The sequence below is a fragment of the Coffea arabica genome, chromosome 2c (genome assembly GCF_036785885.1).
Source record: "Coffea arabica cultivar ET-39 chromosome 2c, Coffea Arabica ET-39 HiFi, whole genome shotgun sequence".
Classification (NCBI taxonomy): domain Eukaryota; kingdom Viridiplantae; phylum Streptophyta; class Magnoliopsida; order Gentianales; family Rubiaceae; genus Coffea; species Coffea arabica.
The window spans coordinates 75,661,981-75,688,522 of record NC_092312.1 but is presented as its reverse complement, the minus strand read 5'-3'; the positions used below and the strand labels follow the sequence as shown (position 1 = coordinate 75,688,522).

The 26,542-nt window shown below is 37.5% G+C and overlaps 4 protein-coding genes across 11 annotated transcripts; all 4 read left to right on the top strand.

Moving 5' to 3' along the window:
* The first annotated feature begins 540 nt into the window (after nucleotides 1-540).
* LOC113728119 (large ribosomal subunit protein uL6-like) lies at nucleotides 541-2,813 on the top strand. 2 transcript variants are annotated; one of them, XM_072076577.1, is made up of 4 exons: nucleotides 541-1,007; nucleotides 2,042-2,164; nucleotides 2,291-2,379; nucleotides 2,574-2,813. In XM_072076577.1, the coding sequence occupies exons 1-3, from the start codon at nucleotides 633-635 to the stop codon at nucleotides 2,375-2,377; spliced, it is 585 nt and encodes a 194-aa protein (XP_071932678.1). In that variant the 5' UTR covers nucleotides 541-632; the 3' UTR covers nucleotides 2,378-2,379; nucleotides 2,574-2,813. The 2 variants fall into 2 exon arrangements, with proteins under 2 accessions (XP_071932678.1, XP_027108434.1); XM_027252633.2 differs by lacking the exon at nucleotides 2,574-2,813 and having other exon boundaries at nucleotides 543-1,007; nucleotides 2,291-2,556.
* Nucleotides 2,814-5,587: 2,774 nt separating this feature from the next.
* LOC113728120 (uncharacterized) lies at nucleotides 5,588-9,186 on the top strand. 3 transcript variants are annotated; one of them, XM_027252634.2, is made up of 7 exons: nucleotides 5,588-5,743; nucleotides 6,750-6,855; nucleotides 6,939-7,001; nucleotides 7,112-7,159; nucleotides 7,257-7,310; nucleotides 8,637-8,694; nucleotides 8,922-9,186. In XM_027252634.2, exons 2-7 carry the CDS (start codon nucleotides 6,781-6,783, stop codon nucleotides 8,963-8,965), a joined length of 342 nt encoding a protein of 113 aa, XP_027108435.1. In that variant the 5' UTR covers nucleotides 5,588-5,743; nucleotides 6,750-6,780; the 3' UTR covers nucleotides 8,966-9,186. The 3 variants fall into 3 exon arrangements, with proteins under 3 accessions (XP_027108435.1, XP_027108436.1, XP_071932677.1); XM_027252635.2 differs by having other exon boundaries at nucleotides 5,591-5,743; nucleotides 6,764-6,855; XM_072076576.1 differs by lacking the exon at nucleotides 5,588-5,743 and adding an exon at nucleotides 5,796-5,856.
* Nucleotides 9,187-10,965: 1,779 nt separating this feature from the next.
* On the top strand, nucleotides 10,966-17,714 carry LOC113728118 (C-terminal binding protein AN-like). Its single transcript, XM_027252632.2, has 7 exons — nucleotides 10,966-11,885; nucleotides 12,417-12,582; nucleotides 12,663-12,793; nucleotides 13,283-14,077; nucleotides 14,200-14,247; nucleotides 16,109-16,222; nucleotides 17,278-17,714. Exons 1-7 carry the CDS (start codon nucleotides 11,262-11,264, stop codon nucleotides 17,347-17,349), a joined length of 1,950 nt encoding a protein of 649 aa, XP_027108433.1. The 5' UTR covers nucleotides 10,966-11,261; the 3' UTR covers nucleotides 17,350-17,714.
* Nucleotides 17,715-19,682: 1,968 nt separating this feature from the next.
* LOC113728116 (protein REVEILLE 3-like) lies at nucleotides 19,683-26,542 on the top strand. 5 transcript variants are annotated; one of them, XR_011839681.1, is made up of 10 exons: nucleotides 19,683-20,135; nucleotides 20,757-20,814; nucleotides 21,856-21,979; nucleotides 22,076-22,246; nucleotides 22,373-22,507; nucleotides 23,444-23,553; nucleotides 24,700-24,759; nucleotides 24,979-25,066; nucleotides 25,900-26,018; nucleotides 26,110-26,542. XR_011839681.1 is itself a non-coding variant. In XM_027252629.2 (9 exons), the coding sequence occupies exons 1-8, from the start codon at nucleotides 19,855-19,857 to the stop codon at nucleotides 25,975-25,977; spliced, it is 1,017 nt and encodes a 338-aa protein (XP_027108430.2). In that variant the 5' UTR covers nucleotides 19,683-19,854; the 3' UTR covers nucleotides 25,978-26,018; nucleotides 26,110-26,542. The 5 variants fall into 5 exon arrangements, 1 of the variants encoding a protein (XP_027108430.2); XR_011839680.1 differs by having other exon boundaries at nucleotides 24,979-25,072; XR_011839679.1 differs by having other exon boundaries at nucleotides 25,900-26,542.

Genomic DNA, 26,542 nt, shown 5'->3' with positions numbered 1-26,542 from the left:
CAAGATTTAAGTATTTGACAGTGATCACCAAGCCCTTTGACCTGGTGGCATATGCCGTATCTACTTGTGGGTGGTTTAGATGTTCTCTTTCATTCCTAAGGGTACATTCCAAGTTGTTTTTGTGCAATGCAGCAGTAATTTTAACACATTTTCATTCAATTTTGGTGATTTTTTTTTTTTTTTGCTTTTGGTGGTGTCATTTGTTGCGGAGAAAACGCCGACTTAGTCATCTTGTACAAAATCATAAAGGAATTACATTGATAAATGCAAAAATCATAAGAGAGGTAAAGCGAATATTTATTCAAATCACAGGACAGTTAAGTGAATGTTATAATTTCATCGCCCTCACTTGTACAGCGTGTGTGGAATGATCGGTTGCGCATTTCATCCATTTTTAATTTTAAATGGGAGTTTTGTGATTATTTTGAAACTTTAGGGGATCATCTGATATTATATAAAATCATAGGGAGTATATGTTATTTACCGTTAAACTATTCATGCCATGGGAGTCATAGTCAGTGGGGTTATATAATACCCATTGCCTCCGGTACGGTTAGGGTTTTTCGGCTGCCACTTTTTTGCACTTCCGTAGAAAAAAGAGGAGGCGGGATTGCTGTGAGCGATTGTCCAAGATGAAGACGATTCTGTCATCGGAGACTATGGATATTCCCGACGGTGTTAAGATTAAGGTGAAAGCCAAGCAGATCGAAGTGGAGGGACCCCGCGGGAAGCTTACTCGCAACTTCAAGCATCTCAACCTCGACTTCCAACTCATCACCGATGAGGCCACCGGAAAGAGGAAGCTCAAGGTCGACGCTTGGTTCGGCTCCCGCAAGACCACTGCTGCAATTCGAACTGCCCTCAGCCACGTCGAGAACCTCATCACTGGCGTTACCAAGGGCTACCGCTACAAGATGAGATTCGTCTATGCACATTTCCCAATCAACGCCTCCATCACCAACTCCAACCGTTCTATTGAGATCCGCAACTTCCTTGGCGAGAAGAAGGTATCTACTATTCTACTGGCATGATGAATATTTGGGTCTTTTCTTATCTCTTTAGATTTGTCATTTCTGATTTCTTTTACATTTTCACACATGTGAATTTTGTTGATTTGATTAGAATTTCTTGATACTGTGAGAGGACTTAGACTTGTGCGGAGGAGTTCTGCCTTTTCCCCTTCGGTTTGAGTGTGTATTTGAGCAGAGTTTATGGACCAGACTACCAATGCTTTGTGTCTGTTCATTTCTGGGTTTATCGTTAGATGCTTTTGACCCTTCAATTTGAGAATTAAGCCAACTAAGCCCAGAATATGATCCCCAACTTGGGCTTTTCGTGGTTGGGTTGTGTGAGGTTGCTCGATAATTCTTCTGGTTTTGGTAGTGATCTAATTGCTTGTCTGGTTTGCTTACCTGTTGATTACATTGTCAATTTTAGTATCCTGTTTGGTTGTTATGTGATTGTACTGCGTTTGGAATCATTTGTTTGTCTCACTGGTCATTGGAGATAGGAGATGCGTGGTAATAGTATTAGTACTAATAATACTATATGCATCTTTAATTCATAGAAATGGGTAGTAGATGCTATTGGTATTATGGTTTTGACTTTAAATGAAGTAATTACTTTCCTTTGCCAAACATACTGTATTTTGGATTTTTTTTTTCTGCCTTTTTCTTTCTTTGGGGATTTCTGCTGGAACATCTGTAGACCAGTGTTGTTGAGGCTAATTAATAATGACCGGGTCGTGGTTGAATCTTCCTACTAGACCAATTATGTATGTTTGAACCTTTCTGCCCGATGCTTGTATAAACTTCCCATATTATTTTTTGGCTAATCATAAACAGCTCCTCCTTTAGCGAGGGTTCACTTTTACTTTCTTTTGAAGCAATTGATTGGCAGGTTAGGATTTCTCTGTTGTCTTGTTAGACTATGAGAGGTATTATGGAATTGCTTCCACTGGGTTGCCCCCATTATGCATGTTGAGATTGCTTGAAATTTTTGATAGGGAACATTTTGTAATGTATGATGTTTTCTTTATCAGGTGAGGAAGGTGGATATGCTTGAAGGAGTCACTGTTATCCGGTCCGAGAAGGTTAAGGACGAATTGGTGTTGGATGGCAATGACATTGAGCTTGTTTCCCGATCTGCTGCCCTGATAAACCAAGTAAGAGTCACTCTGTGCCATATTTATGACATTTGAATCTACAAGTTTTGTTCCTTGTCACTTGTCTTTAAAATGTAGTTCATCCGGCTGCATTGCTAATATACTACCTTTTCTTATTGTGGACAGAAATGCCATGTGAAGAACAAAGATATCCGGAAGTTCCTTGATGGTATCTATGTCAGTGAGAAGGGGCGAATAGCCGAGGAGGAGTGAGAGTTAGTGGCCTACATTTCTTGATCGTTTTCTTGGACCGATTCCCTTTTATCATATCAAGCTGCTTGTGGGGATTTGTTAGAGATGACTTCTATTTTGAACTTAAAAAATTTTGTGTTTGAAGGCTCTTTTCGTCTGATTTTGCTTAATATAGCTAAGGCTTCAAATGTTCTGAGTTAGTTGTTTGGTTTTCTAGGATGTGGTGTGCGGCAGGCGAGCTGTTTTATTGTTTGTGTGACCGTGGTTCCAGTTTTCCGTATATCTAGCCCAAAGGCATAGCAGAGTACGTAAATTATTGGTCAATGTTACCCATTCAAGTCCCAGTTTGTGATGATAGTGACAAAAACATCGAAAGCAATGGACGACTGCATTATTAGTATAGTAAATTTCATCATAATTGGAATACAGATGCTAAAGCCTTTGGTTTGACTCGCAATTTTGGGTTAATCGGCTGTGCTGCAACTTCTCTATCTAGGCAAGAATTTCATAATGCGTTGTGATATTCCTTTAATTTGGCCAGAATTTCTTTGTACTTGCATAAATGCTTGATTTGCTTCACTTTGGCTATTGCCTCTCCAGTCTCAAAAATCATTTCTCATGGATCCTCTTGGAAGAATAGGAGGAGGAGGAGGATTCTCATGGATCTTCTTGGCAAAGCAGCGGTGGCAAAGGTGGTGAGGGGAGGGGGTGGCGGTAGTGGGAGGGAGAAGGAAGAGTAGTGAGGGAGGAAGTAAAAATTTTATATAAATTATGGCCTTGTTTGGCAATGTCTATATGATTTATTCATAAATTAGAAGGATTAATCTTTCCTACTACACTGATAATATACACTACTAGTATTGGATAAATGATAAATATATAAAATTTGAATTTAAAATTTAATTTTATATATATGTCATAAATCTAACGATAATATATATATATATATATATTGTCAGTATATATAAGATTTACTGAAATATATAATACTAGCAGTGTTTTATAAACTTCAAACTAAACATGGAAAAGTGTGCGGTGTCTAATTTTGCAAAACCCAATTTTAGTGGAAAGGAGAATGATTGTTCCAATTTTGCTGCTGTAGAGGTTGGACAAACGGGGTCTTTTCGGCGTCACCTCTCTCTACATCGGATGACATATTGTTAGAAATGCACCTTTTAATTGGTAAATAAGGAGGTAACCAAAGGGCAATGTTGGAAAGAAACTATATGTTTTCTTTCTCAAAATGAGTATGTTAGCAAGTGTATTTTGAATTGGGCCATCTCAATTCCATTAACCCAAATATGACTCAACATATAATTTTATGCATTTTGATACATAATACTCTCTTCCACATATTGACCCACATAAAATGATTGTTTTACACACACAAACACACAGTTTCATATGCATGAATATATTTTCATACACAAACGCTTCCACATACACAAACACACTTGATGCTCTTAATCCGTTTACGTGTAATATAACCACTGTTGGTTTGTTTGGATTGTAAGTTATCTGGGATTATTTGGAATATTTTTACTGTAGCACTTTTTGTAATGTGATGTATGTGAGATAAAAAGGTAATTGGAAAGGTAAAAAGGTGTATTGGAAATTGTAATGATGATGTAAGCAAATAAAACTGGGTAAATAATGCTCAATCCAAACAAACGATTTTCAAAGGAAAAAACCCTACCAAAATTTTTGTTTAGTTCACCTTGATAGATTTTTTTTTTTCTTTTGAAACACTATTTTATTCATTAGTTTGCCCAATCTTTATTTATATTCCTTTTTTTCTTTTTTTCTTTTTTCCGGTCGTGGACCTCATGGTTAGGGACCAATGAAAAATGAAAGCGTCAAAGTATTGACATAACAAAATATGTGAATTAGAGGGGTTGCATCCTGAATATAAAAAAGAGACACGGACATTTCTTGTTTCAACCACCATTTTGCTTGGTAAAAGATTCCTACGTATAGATACTTTAATTTTATGGAATTTTATCTTGTAAACATTTTTGTAGGATTCAGTCCGTACGCCGCCATTTGGTCAGAATATTAGTTTTAAGTTAATTCAAGCCAACTACTGCTTGCGAAGTAGCGTATTCTGGTATAGGAGTGTGTTTAACGAATACGACAGCCAAAATTTTTAAGTGATATAGGTGGAAATAGGAATCAAATGTTATCTCAGCATCTTGACTCAGTGGATACCTAACTTAAAAATCCAAACCGTCAAAAATTTATTTAAATTTCTTTCACCCAATTCGAAAATAACCCAATACGCAACTCATCCAATCCAACATCCCAAATTAGTTTGACAAATTGGTTGGCTGGGTTATTGAGTTTTGGGTATTTTTGTCAGTCAAAAGTTGGGCATAGATTTCTTAACGATGAATTCTTTATCCAAAATCTTTACAAAATGATATTAATGCACTTACATAATAGTTCTAGAATAACGCTATACTTTTAATCGGAATATGAAATATTTTGTTAGAAAAAACACAAAGTCATATATTTTAAAAAATTTTAAAAAAAAAAGATGGTATAATGTCAAAGAATTAGAAATTGTATTGTCGAGAAAAACTGAATTTAAAAATTCCTAAAACATTTGCACAAAATTTTCATCGCTTATCTTTCTTCCTTTAAATTGTAAACGGATTAGTTTTGATAATTTTCATTTACTCTGTAGCTGTCACAAGATTTTCACGAATCAACAAGATGCTATTTGATAATTTTATGTCACATTCATACCTTGGTATATTGGTTGCATTCTACATTTTTAAAAAAATAAAAATTCTCTAATACATTTTCTATTTTTATCATGTTTTTATCTCATATAAAACATATTAAAAAGTGTTACAATAAAAAAATATAACCACATAGTTTTCATTCAAATTGCTATCGACATTGAGATAAATACATTAAGTTGGTTAGACTTATTTTTTATGAATTATCTAATTCATTTTAAGACTAAAAAATCAAAATGTATAGTGTAATTATGTTTAGATGTATTTAGTAAAAAAATAGGTATTTATTATGTTACAATCATTTACGGGTGTTTAAGAATTAGTCAGGAATATTTTGATCATGAAAAATATAACTTCATCTTAACGACCACGAGGGTAAAGTGTATATGTTTGGAGCTCAGGAGGGCAAATTGTTATAAGAGTCCAAGGGGGTAAAGTGTAATTAATCCTAAAATGTATAAGACCGTATGCTATCTTTTCTATTTCCAGAACTGCTCACGCGTACCGTCCTCCCATTACTGCTCACGCGTACAGTCCCCTCTTCTCCTTCTCTCTCTGTCTATTGCGCGCCGGAACACAAAAATCCACGCTCGATTGGCGGAGCAATACCGGGCGTGAAATCCGTCAGCTTTAATTCAATTCGGTAATGAATTATTTCAATATCGTTATTTTCTTTGTCCTATCTAATTTTGCTTGATCTGTTCCATTTCTGACCAGTTGATACTTCATTCAGCATCAATCTTATCTACTTCCGAGGTTTACGAATTTTCGATGTCAATTAGATCCTTTAATGATCTCAGTTAGTTAATTGAAGAATTTCTGAGAATTTGAATATTAGCTAGAGGATCTCCTGTCCCTTGCTCTTGTTGGTATTATGGATGATTTTACTTAAGATTATTCTTTTTTTTCCCTTTATTTTGCTGCGGTTGTACGCATTAAAGTTTTATTCTTGTATTTTAACGGTAGCAGTTGGAATTTCGGAGTAGGGTAACGTCCTACCTAGCTATGTAGTGAGTCAATTTTTGAGTTTGAGCTCTATAATTGTTGGAAAATACTTCGCAACCTGGTTTAGGTTTTATTTTCTGGATTTTTTTTTTCCGTTTCTAATGTGCATGCTTAGAAAGGATGGATTCGGATTTCCAGTGTTGTACATCTGTTTTTGCTGCTAAGAACTCTTTGTCCTTCGCTAATCGCTACTTCGACAACATTGTTGAAGACTAATTAAAGTGAGAATTGCGTACTTTGAAAACTTAGAAGACATATTTACACAATGAAGAACAAGATTTCCGTTGTCTAAAACTGGTTTATAAATGAGAAGCACAATTCTCATGGATAACGAGAAATACAATACTCATTGGCTATTTTCTTGTACTATAATTTGGTGTTGTATGTATGGATTTCAATCGTACATTTTGATGAATGATGGTCTTATTCATGGAAATCACTAGTAAAATTCAATTCATCTTTTCCCAGTTGTATTGACTTCTTGTGTTTCTGCTCTTCATCACATGAAGTGCATGTATTTCTATAAAATATTGCACATAAGGGTGCAAATGATGAGCAATTACTTTGACTTGTGTCTTTGAGCAGTGAACTTTATGTGATACATTTCCTTCACGAAGTCCAATTGAACTAATGGCCTATTGCAGCTTTTGTTTGCTAGGTCTGTGAAGGAAAAATATGTCAGGCATGGAGGAAGTCAAAAATCAAGCTGTGGGGGACACCGAAAAATCCTTGCCATCGTCCCAACAAGAGGTTCTACAGTCTCACGATTTCATTTCGAGTTTGCTTATGAGTAGCTTTTGGTGCAGTGTTGTTAACACTTTTACTTTGCTTAGGAGGAAGTTATTAAGAAAAAATATGGAGGTATTGTGCCAAAAAAGCCGCCACTAATTTCTAAGGTGATGCCCTAAGAATCTCTCTACATTATAGAGCTTGCCATCATGCTGACAGTTACAGCGTGATATCAGTCTTTTGCTTTTTATCTGAAAAAGGGTTGTGTTTGCTTTAGGATCATGAACGAGCTTACTTTGACTCTGCTGATTGGGCTTTGGGAAAGGTATTCATCTTTGCTCTACTTTACCTGCATTGCTTAAAGGTTAAGAAGACTTGGCTAATGTTTAAATTTCTCACCGTACATTGAAATATGGATGCAGCAAGGTGTGGAGAAGCCTAAAGGACCACTAGAGGCACTTAGGCCGAAATTACAGGTAGTTAAGAAGTCATTTGTTTGGAGTTTTTGGCTCACTGCTTTGCTATCATTGATTGCATGGTTTGTTCATGGCATGATTTCTTGGGTTCATGTTAAGTTGACGTAAAGAAGTGGAGAACTTGTTTCCTTGTAAATTAGCAAACTTGAAATTGTGTTCGTGTAATTTATCACTTTGGCATTCATTCCTTACCCTTTCACACCTAGGTGTTTTTGAAAACAGGAAAATGTATTTTCTCATTCTTGGTCTTAGGAGTCATAACTCGAAGTTGGGCTTGCAGCATGAAATAAAGGGATCTTATCAGTTATGTACCTTTATCCATAGTCAAAACCAATTTACCTTTTATGTTTTGGTTGATTGCCTTGCTAAGTCATGATAATATTGGATCTTTGGATGCCAAAGAACCTATAATGCTTGTGCAGGTAACAACTAGTGAATATTTTGTGATCTCATAGATGATCAGATGTGATAATTGTCACATTGAGTGTTGCAGGAAATCTAGTTTGTTAGGTTTATAATTGTCTTGAGTGTCTATGGGCCTTCTTTTTCTTTAATTTAGTGCTACTGGGCTTAAAAGCTGTGGAAAATGCTCACCAGCATTGAAGTGGGACTTGAATAATCTTGGTGTCAAACTCACCTGCCTTTGGAGAAAGCATGGTCTATGGAAGTGCCAGGCATTCGTTGTTAAGTTTCTGTGGCTGTTAATCACAATAAGTAAAATTTATGAAGGCTGTTGTTAGCAGATAGCTTTTGGAATAGCTCAGTTAAGATAAATCCTAGCGTTCTCACTCAGTCTTTTCTTGTTGAGCCTTTTTTGACTTTGGCACATGTTAAGATAGATTCACTTTGTCGCATGCTTGAACCTGACCAAAGATGAAACTACTACTTAAGGCGTCCTAAATGCTGCATGAGAGGATGACATGGTTTGCATGCTTCATTTTCTGGTTTATTTGTTTGGACTCCTTGCTTTTGTTTTTGATTCTGCGTTGATAAGCTAAGTTTTATCTGCCTTTGTGTCTTTATGTTGGTTTGTAAGTTCAATTTGGTACATCAGAACCTGCAGCCTGTTTTTACCAATTCTTCTTGGCCATCCCCAACTGCACTAGAAAATCAAATTGTCAAAAAAATAAGGTGAACAATTGAAAATAGACAACAGCGTGAATATTTTGTGCTGCTTCCTGGAAGACTGATTTAGTTATAAATTCAGCTGTCGGTTCTCAATTGCTATAGAGTTTGATTCTCCAATTCTGAGCTGCATTAATGAATATGGGCTCAGTTTGCCTGGAATTTGACTTGTTTCTTCTCTTTTCTGACTTGGTACCCCAGCCAACACAACAACAGACGCGATACCGCAAGTCCCCGTGCGCTCCATCAGAAGGTGAAGGTAAGAGAGATAATTTTATTGAATTTAATGATTACCTTGGACCCTACTTTTTCATAAGAAGGGCTTTCCGGAACATGATTTGATGGTTTAAGTTCTGACTCTGGTTTTCTTCACATTGAGGACAACTTTTAGTGACTTCAAGGCCCTTTGCCTTGGGACCTAATTTGCTGTAAATTTAACTCTCTGTTCTTCACTTGATATGTCTCGTCTGTTGTTTTGTTTTATAGATGGAGCCAATGCCTCCACAGAGGATGCAACTACAAATGAATGAGAACCATAGAGATGCCCTTGATCTTACCTGGGTGGTTTATTGTTGGCCACATTGTTGAAATTGAGTAACCTTATGTTGTTTCAGAAATAATATATGATTTTCTGCGGATGTACCTGTGTTGCTATATCTTTCGGAGTTTGAACATCACCCAATCTTGTTCTTTATGTAGGATATTTTTTTACCCTACCATTAAATGAGAAATGAACTTGTTATGATTTCCATCTGTTGGTGCCACCGTTTAACCGTTTTTTATGTGGATAATTGAGTTTATAAGTTGTGAATTACCTTCATAGTTTCTCCCTATGTTTTTTGGTCCATTGTTTGAGAGATATCATTATACTTCTGAATAACTGGGTGTACGTTTGTATCTACCTGAGGCAGCAACAGAGTCCTGTTGCGTCGGGCACAGGGTAGTTTCATGCAGAATAATTGCGTTTTTATTGTGAAATTTTACAAGTAATTTATATAAAATTACACTATTTAAAAAAGGTTACGCTGTTCAAAATGACAATGGACCGCCCCTGGTTTTGTTACGTTAAGAGTGAGTGCTTTAAGTGCTGACGTCGCCGAAATTGCTTGGCAAATAGAAAACTAGTGGTGCAACACTCGTTAGTTTTTGAAGCTTTAGCAAGACCTTTTGGAATCGGTTCAGAAACGCACTACTTTTGAGTTTTGACCCTCTGGGGCCTAATTGCGAGAAGCTGCCGTATTTCGACTTTTTGAGTGGTGGTGTTTAATGCAACGGTGGGTGGAGGGATCTGAACCGTTGCCATCAATGTTGTCAGGTGGTTTGAATTTGAATTGGTGGCAATCATATGGACAAAGGAGTTTTTTGACTCCAAGCATCTTCTCTCCTCTTCTTCTTCTTCTTCTTCTCTTAATCTACACGCTTTTGCCTGGGAGTTGGCACATTTGGTGTGCCAAAAACTCTTTAGTTAATGACTGGTAATTGGTGCATCTATCCAAGGAAGTTAGCAGTTGAGATTTGATCAATTTCTTGTGCCCACCGGTACTACAGCATTTACTACGAAACAAGATGCGGACGGGATCACTCGCCTCACAAGTTAAAAAGTAGTCCAGTTCAAATCAGTTTGATTTTAGTGTAAACTTAGTGTAAATTCTTATAATATTAATGTAATATAGATTTTACATAAATTTAATTATTTCAATTGACAAATTTAAGTGTAAACTCGATTTATATGATTTTATATCAAAGCTCTTAAAAATTACTGCAATAACCGGTTTGAACTGGACAACTTGCAACTTATGAGCAGTCATCCATTTAGGCATACAGGAAATTGGCCAACTGAATCCATCTTTTGTCTTCGTAAGAATGATATTCAATCAAACCAAAAGGATCTTACAAGAGCTCCCAATCATCTCCTACCCCCTTTTTTTGGAGATTAAATATATCCTAGGAAGCATTTTTTTTTTTTTTTTACGAAAACGTTAGAAATTCTATTGATATCAAAAAATAAACCATACAACTTGAGCAACGACCCGTAAAAGAGCTTTTATAATAGTGTCGTTTGACACTGAGAACTTAAATATTCCTCATCTTGCACTAATATAGTTGCGTACTCGCTAATTTTCCTACCTGTCTGATTACACTGGTGTCCTACTAAGCTAAATCAGCATTTCATAAACAAAGCTGTAATTCGTTAAAGGATTTGTTTAATGGATGCTCAACATGCATTGATTAAGAGGAAATTGTTATTTTTTCAAGTGAAGTTAAATCAAGAAATCACTTAAAACGAGAGGGGACGATAAGTTAGAATGTTTATCCTTGAGGTTATGTACTATCTAATGTTCATGTTCACTGAGTAGTACTCATCAGGAAAAGGAAATAAGCACGAGCACTAGTTAAGGAGGAAAGGAATCGCTTTGAAATGGGGAATATTCTTGGAAGGTTTGGACGCAACGGGAAATAAATACATTTACAAGGACATTTCTCGGAATTTCAATTTTTTTTTTTTGAATATAAAATGAAGAAGAAAAGGCCAGTAAACAGAGCAGATCAGCCGGGCACGGGCAGGCGCTGTGAGACCCTCGCCAGAAGAAGACTAGGGGTCACCAGACACACCCTCCCTCCCTCACTCTCTTCCCAGTTACCACAACACACACACACACACACTATAAAAAAAGGAAAAAAAAAACTTCCATGGCAGTTGGATTCCACCAGTAAAGCAGTGCAGTGGTAATGCACGGCTGCTGCTACTAGTGCTGCTGGTTTTAGGTTTTAGAGAAGAAGAACACACAGTCACACAGTGACAGACAATCCTCAAAATTAAAAAGGATGAGTGGGAAGAAAGAGAGGTCTTCAACTTCAACCTCCAGATCTCCCCCCACAATGTCTCACCATTCCAGTCCTCCACGACGTCACCCTTTGCCTCTCGTCGTCACTCTCAACTGCATCGAGGACACGACCCTAGAATCCGACTGCTTAGCTGGCGTCGCCTCCGTCGAGCACGTTTCTCTCAGCCGTCTCGCCGACGCCCGGATCGAGTCTGCCGCCGCCGTTCTCCTCCATTCCCTCGCCTTCCTCCCTCGCGCCGCCCAGCGCCGTCTCCGTCCCTGGCAGCTCATCCTCTGCCTCGGCTCCTCCGACCGCTCTGTCGACTCCGCCCTCGCTGCTGATCTCGGCCTTAATCGGCTCTTCCACGTCGATGTCAGCCGCGCCGAGGAGGTCGCCGATACTGTTATGGCCCTCTTCCTTGGCTTGCTTCGCCGGACGCACCTGCTCTCCAGGCATGCGTTGTCAGCTTCTGGCTGGCTTGGCTCCGTTCAGCCGCTTTGTCGCGGAATGCGCCGATGTCGCGGGTTAGTGTTGGGGATCGTCGGGAGATCTGCCTCGGCTAGATCCTTGGCTACTCGGAGCTTGGCTTTCAGGATGAGCGTGCTCTACTTTGATGTTGATGAGGTATGTACAAGTCAATTACTAACTCTATCCATCCAAAACCAAATGTTGCATTTTATCAAGTTTCCTGCTTTTTTTTTCTTGGGGGAAAAAATGTCGAACTTTAATCACTGCAATGTTATAGCTCTTGCATAAACTGGGAGGTTACATAGTATATATTTGACAGATATTTAGCTGTTTGTTTATGATTCTAAATCCTAGAGGAAGTTGTTTGATTGGCAGATTGTGCGCTATTTTTGATGTCGTTGAGATCTAAAAGTCAATTGTTAACTTGACTGATCCTAACCAAATGCTGCATTCATGAAAAGTTTGAACTTTAAGCTTCATTTGATTGTTCTCCATTCAATTGTGCATGTCGTGTGTCCAATGCCACAATTATACATCAATAGGCCAGTGATGTTGCTCCTACCTGATTCTAGGCTTTTCCTGATGCAACAAATGTGTGATGTCTTGTAATCAATATCTTGATTTTATATGTACTTTTAGAACTGAAAGTTTATGGATGGTTTGCTTTTGCTTGTGACTTGCTCGTAGGGAAACGGGAAATTAAGTAGATCCTTGAATTTCCCTTCTGCTGCCAGGAGAATGGATACTCTTAACGATTTACTGGCTGCAAGTGACCTAATATCACTACACTGTTCATTGACAAATGAAACAATTCAGATTATTAATGCAGATTGTCTGCAGCACATTAAACCCGGTGAGTTCTGCTTTAACATGCATCATTCTTATTTTGCTAATGTGTATTGGTATTTATATGGGATTGGTTCTTTGATGCAGGTGCATTTCTTGTGAATACAGGTAGTAGCCAGCTGTTAGATGATTGTGCTGTGAAGCAGCTCTTGATCGATGGCACCCTCGCAGGCTGTGCTCTTGATGGTGCTGATGGGCCACAATGGATGGAAGCATGGGTATGATGTGTATTCTTTGGGTATGGGGAATGATCAGAAATATGTTGTGTTTTTTCACTTGGTAGTGTAGTACATGATGTTTGGACTTGGTTCCTCTCATCTCTTAATCTCTCTCTCTCTATTTGCCTAAGATTTTGGGATATTTGGATATTGCAACATGATAGCACATGTCACTTTCATCTTGGACATGATAGAGGTGTTTGAAATGTGACTTAACCAACAAATAACTTTTAATTGGTGACATCTATAACATGGAAAGAAATATTGTAAAGATGCATGAATTGAATGTTTAATCGGCACTGAGCTACAATTGGTGAACAGTTAGTTTTCAGTATCCAGCGTTTGATGATTATTGAATAAGTGAATGACCCAATGTTATAGGAGGTAGATTAGCAGTTATGTTAGCTTTGCATACTACATGTTTATCGGCATTCCAACTTATAGTTAGGGTAGGTTTGTATATTCAATAGTTGAACTAATTATTTTCAGGTACGCGAGATGCCAAATGTGTTGATACTCCCTCGTAGTGCTGATTATAGTGAAGAAGTCTGGATGGAGATAAGGGAGAAGGCCATTTCCATACTGCAGTCTCTTTTTGTTGATGGAATCAACCCAAGAGATTCTGTATCTGATGAAGAAGAATTAGAAAATGAGGTAGGCCATGACCGGGTTGAGACACAGGACAGCGAAAGTGCGCTACAGAGTTCAGTTTGTGAGCAGCTAACTTCAGACATTCACTTAAATGCCGAGAGCTCTCAGAAAAAGGCTTCAAATCCATCAAAGGAATCTTCTGGCCAGCATCAAGGTCCCGTTTCGTCACAGGGTACCTCAAGTAGAACTGAAGCAAAACGAAGTAGATCAAGCAAGAAGACTAAAAGGAGGCATGCCCGCCAAAAATCACAGCACAAAATAGAAGAACATATGACACATGAAAGAGAGAGCACTTCACATCATGAAGATGATACAGCAATGAGTGGTACGGATCAAGTGTTGAGTTCTAATTCACGTTTTGCTTCTCCTGAAGACTCGAGGAGTAGAAAAACAGCTATTGAATCAATACAGGAATCATCTGCTGAGCAGCTATTAAAAGCAAGCAGGGAATTCACTAAGAAATCTGGTGAACTGCTGAAAGATGGTTTTGTTGTTGCATTACGCCCAAGAGATCAACATGCACTTTATGTCTCCCGGCAACGAGTTCAAGGTGGTGCTTGGTTCCTTGACACTGTGCCCAATGTGGCAAAAAGAGATCCTGCAGCTCAGTTTCTTGTGGATTTCAGAAGCAAGGTTTGTTGTATTAAAAGTTTATTAATTTTCTGTTGTACGCTTTATTCTGGAAAGTAGGGCTTGGTTTGTATGGCTTCTGTGAACTTGGTAAATAAAATATGTGTGTGAATATATTCTGGCAGGATGCAATTGGTCTGAGGTCATTCACTGCTGGAGGCAAGTTGTTGCAGGTATGACATGCTATCTTGCATGGAAATTTGAACATGTGTTTGTAAAGTTGTGTTATGTAGCTCTATTCTGCTGTAAAATGTATTTAGATATATATTGTTTCTAGCCATTTTATTTTATTTGTATTCACCCCACACAAAACCCTCTGATCTTTTGGTTTTGCCATAGAGAGAGCATGCTTATTAGTTTGAGCACAGCTTGTTAGCGAGTGCGACATATGTGCTTTAATAAAACACAATTCTTTGCCACAAAGTCATAGGCTTGATGAATATGTATATTGAAGAAGTTAAATAGTAGTAATATGTAGTAAAAAGTGTGACTTCAAGTGTTTATTGGGATCATTATTTTCTTGAAAAGAGTCTGGGTAAAGATTATATTATTGTGGAAGAACTCAGTAGTGTTGTAGTTAAATTGATTAATAGAAAGAGTTGAATATAATTGTGGGATTGCCCAACACATTGTAGCTGCTCGAAGTTGTAGTTGCAACTTGCACATGTTCCTAAGCAGCTTCTGGATGGTTAATGTCTTACTGTGACTTTTTATTAGGGTTGCAAACAAATCAAGCCGCTCATGAGTGCTCGTGAGCCGGCTCGACTCGAGCTCAAGCCGACCAAGTCGAGTTTGAACTTGAGCACAGGGAAACTCAGCTCATTAGCTCGTGAGCTGCTCGATTATTTATATGTATGTGTTTGTGTGTGTGTGTATTATTTTTTATTTTAATAGTGAAATTATACATACCTAATATTTTATTATTTGTTAAGGAAAATTACTATTTTATTCATTTTTTAAAAAATAAAATAGTTATTTTTTTTTCAAGCTCGAGTTTGTCTCTCTCAATGTAAAGCTCGAGCTCGAGCTCGGTAAAATTGAGTTGAGGCTCGATTCAATTAGGTCAAAACTCAACTTGATTCGACTCGTTTGCAGTCCCACTTGTTATATAGCATGACCATAAGAAAAACATTTAACTTTCCTGTTTGGGGTTAGAAACATGTACGATTTCTGTTAACTATTGCGGTCATATTTTTGAATTTATGAAGTACTCATAATTCTTGTAAGCAGAATTTGAATTGTTAAGAAGTTTTTTGACATGTAAGGTTACTGTTAAAGCTCAGATTTATTACTTAAGGACTTACACAGATGTTTAACAAAGTGAATCAGTTGGTTCTAGAAGGCTATGGAATCTGAAGCAGCACTTCTGACTGGTTTTGGTTTGGTTTTGAGCATGTATGTAATTATACTTGCTTTTGAAAATATTACATTGCAATCACAGTTGCAGTAACTTCTTGGTGGGGGTTTGCTAGTTTCATAAGTAATGAAGATTACCCTGAATGATCTCATAGACTTTTGCTTAGGGTTGGTGCAGAATGATCTCATAGACTTTTGCATAGGGTTGGTGCAACTTATCCAACTAGGAGAAATACGCGTTTGGTGGGTATTAAACTTTTCCGATTGAATTGGAGGTAAATTTAGCACAGGGTGATCTGTATGAACTGGTTTTTGTGTTTGGATAATGTTCAACTCCGATCACAACCTTGAGCATTTGCTGACATTAGGTGTATCATTCCCATAGTTCTGAAGGTAGCATTAATTCTTTGACTTGAGTCAAATTTTCATAAATATGAATGCATTATTTTCATGAGACTAAAATGTAGAATCATTATTCCCTTTGCTGTGCTTAATTATTGTTCCCTTTGTGGGAGTTATCTGCAACAATAATCCTTGTTGTATTCTTCTTTCTATGGGAGTTATATGCCATAATAATCATTCTTGAACTGTTCCTTTTTTGATAAGTTGGTTAGAGTATTTTGATGGAATTAAAATATTGATATGTTCCTTGACGTCAATCGTGTTTTGACTTTGCAGATAAATAGGAAAATGGAGTTTGTATTTGCCAGTCACAGCTTTGATGTGTGGGAGAGCTGGACGTTTGAAGGTTCATTGGAGGAATGTAGGCTGGTAAATTGCAGAAATCCATTGGTGAGTTGCCTACTCAACTTGCTATGAACTAGTTGATGATTCTCTGAATGTATAGTTGAAAAATGGTTGAGACTGAAGCATCTGCATTTGGAGTATATACATCATTTAACAATCTCTTGTTTTCTTGCTTTTATGTGCATATTAAATCTGCAGATTGTCCAATATGCTAGTTTAAGCTGTATTTACTAACCACATAGCATCCACCCTGTGATCTTTTCCCTCATTAACATGGCTGCCTCAAAAATATATATAAATAATAAGGTTGCATCTCCTTTTTTACTTTTGAATTTGCAAAATTCACTTGTAACAGCGGCAGGAAATGTCTAGACTTTGATGGTAGTTAAAGAATGCAAATACTCAGCAGATCTGTTGACAAGATTTGGTAACCTCAGTGATGAGTAAGATTGGTTTTGCAATGTTCTAAAGTTTCGAAGCCAGGATTGTTCTTGTTTCTCTCAGAATAGACCTAGAGTTGATGCATCCCACAATTTTCAAAGTCAATATAAATGGGCTTGGAAGTCTTTATCTAAGAGAAAGAATTTAAGTGACCTTGTAGTTTTATTGAGTTTCATCACCAATGGAAGATAAGAAATACCATATCTACTTTTGAGAAGGGGTAGTTCTTCATAAATTATACATTTGGATGAACAGTCAGTTTCAGCATGACAACTAATTATTATTCAAATAACTGGGGAAGTCTACTACTATTTGTGGAAAATCAAGTTCCAATTTATCTTTGAGTTGAGCCTCATTTCTCTCTGCTGTACAATGTTCTTTGTTGAGTTATTATTCCAAGGACTTAATGCTTAATCAAACTAGATAGGAAACGGTAGAAAGTAAACAAGGAAATGAGAATCTATAGGAGATAGGCTCCAATGATCATTGGGTCACTTCTTGGAGTTAATTTTCATGGATTATTAATTATGACATGGGAATCACATGTTGGCTTCATCAAGGAAAGTGACAACTCTAAGCCTGCTTTGGTTTCTTCATTTAGTAGCATTTCTGCATGAGAGACAGATTGATCCATTATCGATCCTACATATGACTTGCAGGCGGTTTTGGATGTACATATTGAAATTCTTGCGGCTGTAGGAGAAGATGGTATCACACGGTGGCTAGATTAGGTGGTGAAATGGGAATCTTAAGCACTCTTCAAACACAAGATAATTTCTTTGTACCACATTTTGTGACGCTTCTGAAGTGCTTGCGAGTTGTAAAGCATTCAATTTTTACACTTAGATCAGAGTTGCAAGGGTTTGTACCGTATGGTTAGTGAGCTTGAAAATGAAAAATGTTGTTCATTAGGAAATGTCCATTGTTCACCAAAAATTCTGGTATTTTTATTGCTGTATTGGTGCCCGCACTGTTGCACGAGCACTTCCCTTTTGAAGTGTGAACTTGGGCTGAGGTAGAATTTGGTGGCATGTGCTGTTTTTGCTGTATCATAGCCTGTACCTGTTTTATTTTGTTCATTAGTGAATTTTCTGCACCTGTTCTTTTCTCGTCCATCCTTTTTGGCCAGTTGCACCTGTTATTTCATCTCAGAGCAAAAGGCGTTTCTGTGGGGGAAGAGAAGTGGATGGTCCACATAGCTTGTAACAGAAGCAAGGAATTATATGCTCGTTACCGAAGGTCCACACTTAATGGCCTCATGATGTGTCTGTCACTCGGTAATGGACTCAATGATTGTATCAGTTGGTTGGTAAAGCATTTAGCATCGTAAAGTAAACCAGCTAGGTGAGCAGCAAGCAAGTAGACCCCATTGAAAAGTGGATATAGATTTTAGTAGCCATATATAGCCAATTGAAATGCTTGCGAGGAACGCGAGTTTCTGCGGTGTCTTCTGAGAACTGTCTGCTCGGAGTGTGGGGCGGGGTGTTGGTGCATTGCGCATTGAGGCCAAGAATACTATGCAATGCTAATTTCCAGCCAAGAATAAGATGCAATTTACTATCAAATTCTATGCAAAAGGGTCATGTTGTCTTGTGCGTGAGTTGTGATACGGCATGTCCATTAGCTTTCCTCCCAAAGTCCGGAAGAAGCGCTGTTTTCGGCGTCTGGGAATCGTATCCTGTTATTGTTTTGTATCTCAGAATGGGGCGCATAAATAAAGATGAAGGGGCTAATCTCTTCAAACGAGGCTCAGTCAAGTCTTCAGGATATAAAACGGGTCAAAATCAGCAACGATAATAGTGCTAGATGGATCAGTGTATGGGGCAAAATCCTTGTTGCAAAACAACAAGCTCTGTAAAACCTGTGGGGTTTCTATCCCACATCGATGTTGGGGGGGTTGGGTTTGGGTTGATAAGTCCCCTGGACGCCTTCAAAAGTTGCCGGCTTTTGAAGGTTGTTCGGGGATTAGGTTTGTTGACAAAAGTCTGAGTCCACTCAGGGTTTGACAAAAAAAAAAACAACAAGCTCTGTAACGTTTTGATTGGGCAAAATCCTTGTTACTCTCGGGTATCGTCTTGCTTGCCTCCTTGGAGGTTACCAAAACCATTTCTTCTTTCTAGCATACCCCCAACATGGGCAGGTTGGATTCTCTGATTTCACTACTTTCTGCTATGTCACGAAACCAGTGATATTAAACCAGCATCATTGTACCGAGTATGGGCGAGCGTGGCTTTCGTCTTTCGATTTTTTTAAGGTGTAGTTTTCCAACTGTCAAGTTTCAAACAAAATGATAAGGTGACTGTCTCTATCCAGGCAATTCAACGACGTAAGCATTCGAATGTTATTTTAAAAAGTTGAAAATAAAAAAAAGGTAACTATTTGAATTTAGTAAGCATCTTTTATTCTTTTTACTTTCTAAAATTGGTTTGGGTATTTTTGAGAAGAAACATTTGATCTTGTAAACTTGTATTTTTGCCAGCTTACTACTATTATGAGCAAATATCTATGCACAAAAAGGAAAAAAAAAAAAAAGGACTTAATTGGCATGTTATAGTTATTCATAGTTGTCAAAGATATTTATTTAAGTTATCAAATCATAGTAGAAATATTTAACTATATGTAAACACGTTTAAACGGTGATAAGTTGTCAAAGAGGGAAATTAAAAATAAAAAAATTAAAAAGAGAGAGAGAGAGAGAAATATATTCTTTTTTTAAAAAAAAAAATTCCTCATTTTGGCAAAATGAATAATAAATGAGAGGGAAAAAAATGGAAAAAGAAGAAATTTTTAGTACTGCTACTTTTTTCTGAGGAAAATATTTGGACGCGGAGTAGTCATGCATTGCAACTACCCAATTGAAAATTCGTTTAACGGTACAAGTTTAAAATTGGTCCAAGTCATTCTGCGGAAATCAGGCCAAGCAGATGCTGACACATAAGGCCCCCATTCTTAAACCCATCACTCGTTGGAATCCACGTGGACGGTTGAAGATCCACTTGTTCCTTCCCCTCCAAAGTCGGTTACGTCATATTTATAATTTATTTAAACCCGACCACGCTTTGGCCCCATTCTCCTCCTCCTCCTCACTCTGACCATCCAAAACAACACACACAACACACACTGTGTCGCGCTCTGAACACCAAACCAAAAACTAAAACCCAAAGAGCGAAAGAAAATTTTGTTCTTTTCTTTTTTACCATTTCTGAAAAATTTGCTTGTATTTTCAGTTTACATATATGGTTTCGGTTTATCCAACTCCACCTGCGGCTCACCAGCAAGATTTTTACTATTTCCCGGGCATGGGGGATCCGATGAAAGTGGGTCTTCCCGGTCTGCATTCCCTGCAACCGCCGACAAATGTGAATGGTACAACCGGCACCGGTAACGTGATTGATTCTGGCACCAGTGTGGTTCCAGAGGATCCAAATAAGAAGGTCCGGAAGCCGTATACCATCACCAAGTCTAGAGAGAGCTGGACTGACCAAGAGCATGACAAGTTTCTAGAAGCTCTTCAACTGTAAGTAATTGTATTTTAGGTGATAGATAATATGCCTCTGTTTCTTTGTATTATTCTGGGTTGGAAAGGTTTTTTTTTCCCAAATTGTTATTGTACTTATCTTGGGGAGATTAAACTGAAAAAAAAATGGTTTTTTTATTGGAAAATAGTAGGATTAAATTTAGTGAATTTTTTGTTGTAATTCGAGTGCTTTTTAGTTGAATTTGGGATGGAAGTGAGGGTGTGTAATTAGGGTTTTTTTGGATTGAGGGATTTTTTTTGGTCTTTAAGTTGGATTTCTATCTTTATTTTTGGTAATTGGATGGAGGGTTTGGGGATTCTTTTAGTTGTTGATGTAATAGCTGAGGTCATTGTAGAAGGTACTTTATGGATTCAAGGCTTTGGATTGAGTATGAAAAATGATGCCTTTTGTATAAGGATCAGAAGTACGATGAGCACTATATAAGGTGGTTCAAGATCTTTATTGCATATACATGGGTTAACGTCCAAACACACTCACTGTTTATTTATAAAGTTAAAATTTTCTATTGCCCAGACTGAGATTATCTTTTGATACCTTTCACTTTTCTGATTTACCTGTTGTGATACCTTTCACTTTTCTGATTTACCTGTTACTTTTAGATTTGACCGGGACTGGAAAAAGATTGAAGCTTTTGTTGGGTCAAAAACTGTTATCCAGGTAACTACATGTCGATACTCAAATTTCTCATGCCATTTAATGTTGCTTGATATTGACTTGGTATTTTGACTAGTCATTCATTGAAAACTATCCAAGGGAAAAATTTCCTATATCCATATTCTGATTTTTCGTCTGGGATAAATTTTGTCTCTCCTTTGTATTGCGTGAAGATTTATACTGAAGTTAAGGTTTCTTTTTCCTTTGTTATTTTCTGTTGAGGTTTATAAGCAGGGGAAAAACCTACACTTGGTGCACAAGTACCTGGCCAACTGTGTGGCACGTGAGGGGTTGATACTGGAGTTGTTTTAGTTAACACGTGCTTCACGTGCTGTGTCATTGACCTGGTGCCTGTGAACCTGGTGTAGGTAAGTTTTTCCCATAAGCATGAAATGGTTTTATCCCTCAGGGTTAGGCATTGACTCAGGTTGGGAATTCAGAAAAAAAAAAAAAAAAACTGTCTTCAATTTTATTCCTTATTTGTTCAACGCTATGGAGATGCTCGGAACATGTCATTAGTTGTATCTACTGAAGATTGAAAACTTTTAGTTTGATGAACCTTTCATTTATTGTCTACTTTTAGTTTGATGAACCTTTCATTTATTGTCACTACTTTGTCTTGTGATTTGATGGCATCTGTTTGCATGTTCGGATGTTTATAGTATTATGGCGCATTACCTTTTTCTGTTTTATAGGTTGATCTGTTTTCATTATTCTGAACCTACTTTTGTCAAAATGTTGCTTTATATCTGGAGAACCTGTTACATTTGTTGTGATTCATTATTTTTGTGGTTTAGTTCTCTAGACGAAGTCTTGCTTGTATATCATTCTGCCTGAATGATTCTATGGTTGCTGCTAATGAACTTGTTGGGTTGTGATTTAAATGTTGGTACTCATTTTCCTGGGGGTTATATCTTTTTCTCCAGTCCATGTAGCATATTTTTCTCTTCCCCCCCCCCCCCCCCAAACAATTAGATTTTTTCAGATTTTCTTCAATATGCTTCTATCTGCTTTATTCCAGATGCTAAAATGTGATCCTTGCAGATACGTAGCCATGCACAAAAATACTTTTTAAAGGTGCAAAAAAGTGGGACAAGCGAACATGTGCCTCCTCCTCGGCCAAAGAGGAAAGCATCACATCCATACCCGCAAAAAGCCCCAAAAACTGGTTGGAATTATCTATTATAGACCTTGCCATCTTATGAGACTTTTTATTATATTATATTATTATTATTATACTAACATGCCTGCCTGCCTGCTGCAGCTGGACCCCACGTTACTGGGCAATTGCATTCCTCCTCTGCATTGGTTGAACCGAAGTATGTTATGAGGCCTGATTCCTTGTCAGTTCCTGGCAATTCAGTAAGCAACCCTGTTGTGTCTCCTTGGACATACAATACGGTACCAACAGCAAATACGTTATACATGACGAAAGGTTTGTTTATCTTTTCTGACCTCTGTATGATACCCCAGTTCTCTTTGTTTTTACTGGTTCTGGTAGATTTTGGAATTGATAACTTCATTGCTTCTTGATTAATATAAAGCATGTTTCCTTTATCAGATAAAGATATGGGCTTAGCTGGTGCTACAATCACACACAATTATAGCAGCAGCAGCAATGAAAGCACTCCAAGGATTTGGCCTATCAATGAGACAAGTGATCAAGTAAAGGAGAAAGATAACAAGCTAGCCAGAGGTTTGTATTTTCTTGAAACAAGTTAATTTGGTTAAAACACCTTTATGATCATTATTCCGTGATCAAGTGGTAATTAAAGACTAAAATATATCATCGCTATGGTCTCTCAAACATTTTGCATCTTTAAAGAGATTGCAGAGTTACCATACCATGTTGAAGTGACTGGAAAGAAAGGTAAAATATGAGAATTTTTTGGTTTCAAATTTTAGTTTATTTGGTTGCCACAGTAAGAGTCTGATTGATAGAGCCCATATCTTCCGATTTAAGATTTGATGGAATACTGCAAAAGCTAGTTTCAAACTCTGATAAGTCCGTTGTATTGGAAATTTGGGATCAAGGATGCAAAAAATTTACAAAGGAAATGGAATGGTTGGGTTAAGTTTTCTCCTTGTCACGCATACTCAATATATTTGCTAATTAATAATACAAGAAAAGGTTAATTCATTTTGCTTCCTGCAATAATGATGTCATGTACTGCAAGTCAGTGGTGTTTGATTATCCTGTACTGTATGAATGTACGTCCATCTCTCTATCTCCCCGATAAATAATGTGTATCTTCTTTGTTGAAAGTCAACAAATGACAATTTCTGAATTTTGGAGGGAAACAGTTGAGTTCTTCTTTGCTTCTCAGTTGAAGTCTGTCTTGACCTTTTCTGGTCTTGTATGTGTGTATTGAATGGGAATGTGAGATTCACCTGTTGCCTTGATTGTACCGTTTTCTGTCTCACATTTCATTTTTTCTTGAATTTTTTGTGCCCTGTGTGAACACATTCTTGGCAAGCTCCTTGTCACGGAACATATCATCCTGGTTCTGTATTTTTCCTTTTATGGATATTATTCTACTTCGTGTCTCTTGTTTTTGATGGCATGTTTAAGTTTCATCAGATGTCATTCTCAAATATACTACAGTATTGATGTCTTTGTTGTTGGGAACAGTAATGCCGGATTTTGCTCAAGTGTATAGCTTCATTGGTAGCATCTTTGATCCCAATGCAAGTGATCATTTGCTGAGACTAAGGAAGATGGACCCAATTAATATGGAGACGGTATGTCACCCTAAAGCCATTATTTTTTCTGGAATTTTGTTTATGGATAATTTCTTTATGATAAGATGAAGGAATGCCAAAAACAGTTATTTTGAGACTAAAGAAGATGGGCCCTGTAAATGCCTGGATGGTAGGAGATAATTAGAGCTTAGCTGCTGTAACTCTCATTTGGCTGTAATGGTTTGTAAAGTTAACAACATTTGATAGGCTTTTTTCCCTGCTTTATCTGGTTTTTTACTTTGTTCGTCTTAGTTATCTGTGGTGGGTATCCTGTGAGCTATCATGAGCAGGGGCACTTGCCCTTTCTCATTGAAGTATGTATGTCTATCATACATATCTCCATAGTTACCAAAATTGAGTATCAACTTATCATATGTCAAAGGATTTAGTTTGTAACAAAGGTGGGGCCTTCAATGTCAGGGTCAAAGATCATTATCTGGTCTTCTCTTCTGTTCATGCTGGCTTTTTGCACATACTGGTTTCACCTCTATTGAAATGAGCTTCTTAGAAAAGATCTCTGGATAATGCCTATGTGCAATAGAAAGTTAGTTATTTCCTGCAGTATTAGACAACTAATGATATTGCTTGTGTTCTGTGCTAGTCAATGGATAAGTACAAAGTTCTTTTACTCATACTGATGAGCCTTCTCAAACTTGTTTTATATGAGTGTAAGACTTGCTTCAAGATTCAAGACCTACATGTGGAGTTTAAAGCCTGTAGAACTGACTTGAGGTCGAAATGTAGAACATACACAGAAACAGCCATGTATAGATCCAAAGTTCCGGTTTTCCTACTTTTCCTTCTCTTTAAATCAGGGCACACTTGCCCTTAGTTTTCAAATTAACTGTGGAGATCCTTGCTAATACATGATGTGATAGAAGTTTTTAGTTGATGTCTTGCTACTGTTCGTTGTTTGATGTCTGGAATTCCTTCTTCTCTTGCCCAACATTAGCTGTTTGGGTACAGGATTTACTATTAAAAAAATTGTTTGCACCCATTCAAGCACATTGCATATTCAATTTGTATGTTGCATTTCTCAGTAACCTTCATGGTAACATGGATGCCATTTAGCTTAGTTTATCCTTATCTTGCTTGCTTTGGTGTAAACTGGCAATTTATAAGGGTTTTGTTCTGTGTTTTATGCAGGTGCTGATGCTGATGAAGAACCTTTCTGTCAATTTAGTGAGCCCTGAATTTGAGGATCATGTAAGCTTTTCAGTATTCCTAGCTTTTGAGTCTTTTTCTCCATTGTCAATCTTCTGTTTACTGTAAGTTACATGATAACAGCAGCTTCATCTACATATTAGAAAGAAGACTTAACTGGCATCAGTTTTTTACTGTAGATTGACCTTGCTTGTGTTCTGTGATCTTCTTCAATGCCAATTATGTTTTTCAGTATGACAATAAATGCTTATGGTTGTATAGGATGTAATCCATTCACTGTCGGGCTTTCACTTGTAATCCACCAAGAAGATCTCAGTTGTGCTGAACAATCTTGTGATCCTCCAGTCATGTAATGGTACCTAATCAGGATAGATCTAAATTTTGCATGATTATCAGGACTTTTTAAGTTATTCAGTTTTTTCCCTCAGTTTGTCAACTTTGCTTTTGCATCACTATTCAGCATAAGCTGATGTAAAATTCATAAACAAATGGCTTGAAGAACATTGAAGCTGGCATTCATGATTCTTACATGATTTTGATTCTTTCACATCTTCTGTTCTCTGTTCAATTTCTTGGGATACTTTTGGTCTGAGTTTGTCATTACAAAAGCCAGGGATGTAAAGACTATATTTGGATCTAGGTAAACTTTACTAATGGTTTCCCTGGGTAACATATGGTAGTGCAGTCGTTGTTTAGTAGCCCTAATAGAATGCTGTTTTGTTGTGTATTTTCCGAGTTGGCAAGCAATGCAAGCAATAACCTACTGGCTTCTCTTGTTTGCTGGAGAAAAATATTGAGTACACTCTTTGGAATGGATAACATTGTTATTTGATGTATGATTTTATTTTTAAATCTTTTTTTCTCCATTTTCCTTTGATTTCATTCTCTATTTTGGGGTTTTTGGTTTGGGGAAGAGAGAGAGAGAAGAGGGGGGGGGGGGTTGATGTGAGGGTAGACAAGGTGAGTGTTGGAGGAGTTGGATATGTTGACTTTCCTGCAGCTGCAGAACTTTGTGGAGAGCTGATGTATTTTGAGAAAACAGTTGGGTTGCGAAACTCTTCATATTCCTAAAGTCTGTTTGGATGGTTTTCTTCTGTTCCAAGACATGTTATTTACTTGCTTGACAATGCTCTGTTCTTTTGAATCTTTATGCCCTGATACTTTTCTCGTCGATTGGTGCAGAGGAGATTAATTGCATCATCTGGCGGGGGTACAGAAGAATATAAACAGAAAGCGCCCAACAAAATGATCCCAGCTTAGAAGCTAGAGCACATGGTTTGATCTTTGTGATAGTTTTGAAGGTGGGAAGTGCTAATGTGTCCTTCAGTTCCTTTTTCCGTTCACTAGCTTGGAAGTCTCTGCTGATTTAGTTATTTTACAATGGATTATCAGCTAGGTTATGTGGTTGAAGCTGTGGGCCATGATTGCAACAGTTCATATTATATGCCCTTGTGTGATATCCTATGTTTGTTGCATGGGCTTTCAAATGTCCGTGTCTGTCCAATGTACGCACGTTAGGTCACATGTTTTTGGTGGCATTCGGAGATGGAGTTCCTGTAACAAGCCAGCTTATATAGGTTTCTTTCCAGCCACGCCGCTCTGGATGGCTGATGCTGGCTTTGGTTTCTCGCTCTGTGTTTACTTTTGGTGGTCATGGGCTGTTGCCTGTAGGCTGGGGTGGAAGGCGGATGACAGTTTTGATTCTCTTGCTTTTAAGAAGTTTTGCTGCTACCAAATGTTAGATGGAATCACTATGTATAGCAATTATTATGTATATATGTACATATGTTTAAATTTCCGTTAGTCATGTCATGATTATTTCTTA

Excerpts from the sequence above, each read along its gene's own strand:
- LOC113728118 (XM_027252632.2), top strand. The coding sequence starts at position 11,262 with ATGAGTGGGAAGAAAGAGAGGTCTTCAACTTCAACCTCCAGATCTCCC. Across the intron at positions 12,794-13,282 it reads CACAATGGATGGAAGCATGG|GTACGCGAGATGCCAAATGT; the intron begins GTATGATGTGTA and ends AATTATTTTCAG. Across the intron at positions 14,078-14,199 it reads TTGTGGATTTCAGAAGCAAG|GATGCAATTGGTCTGAGGTC; the intron begins GTTTGTTGTATT and ends ATATTCTGGCAG.
- LOC113728116 (XM_027252629.2), top strand. The coding sequence starts at position 19,855 with ATGGTTTCGGTTTATCCAACTCCACCTGCGGCTCACCAGCAAGATTTT. Across the intron at positions 23,554-24,699 it reads ACCCAATTAATATGGAGACG|GTGCTGATGCTGATGAAGAA; the intron begins GTATGTCACCCT and ends TGTTTTATGCAG. Across the intron at positions 24,760-25,899 it reads GCCCTGAATTTGAGGATCAT|AGGAGATTAATTGCATCATC; the intron begins GTAAGCTTTTCA and ends CGATTGGTGCAG.
- LOC113728120 (XM_027252634.2), top strand. The coding sequence starts at position 6,781 with ATGTCAGGCATGGAGGAAGTCAAAAATCAAGCTGTGGGGGACACCGAA. Across the intron at positions 6,856-6,938 it reads TGCCATCGTCCCAACAAGAG|GAGGAAGTTATTAAGAAAAA; the intron begins GTTCTACAGTCT and ends TACTTTGCTTAG. Across the intron at positions 8,695-8,921 it reads CGCTCCATCAGAAGGTGAAG|ATGGAGCCAATGCCTCCACA; the intron begins GTAAGAGAGATA and ends TTTGTTTTATAG.
- LOC113728119 (XM_072076577.1), top strand. The coding sequence starts at position 633 with ATGAAGACGATTCTGTCATCGGAGACTATGGATATTCCCGACGGTGTT. Across the intron at positions 1,008-2,041 it reads ACTTCCTTGGCGAGAAGAAG|GTGAGGAAGGTGGATATGCT; the intron begins GTATCTACTATT and ends TTTCTTTATCAG. Across the intron at positions 2,165-2,290 it reads CTGCTGCCCTGATAAACCAA|AAATGCCATGTGAAGAACAA; the intron begins GTAAGAGTCACT and ends TATTGTGGACAG.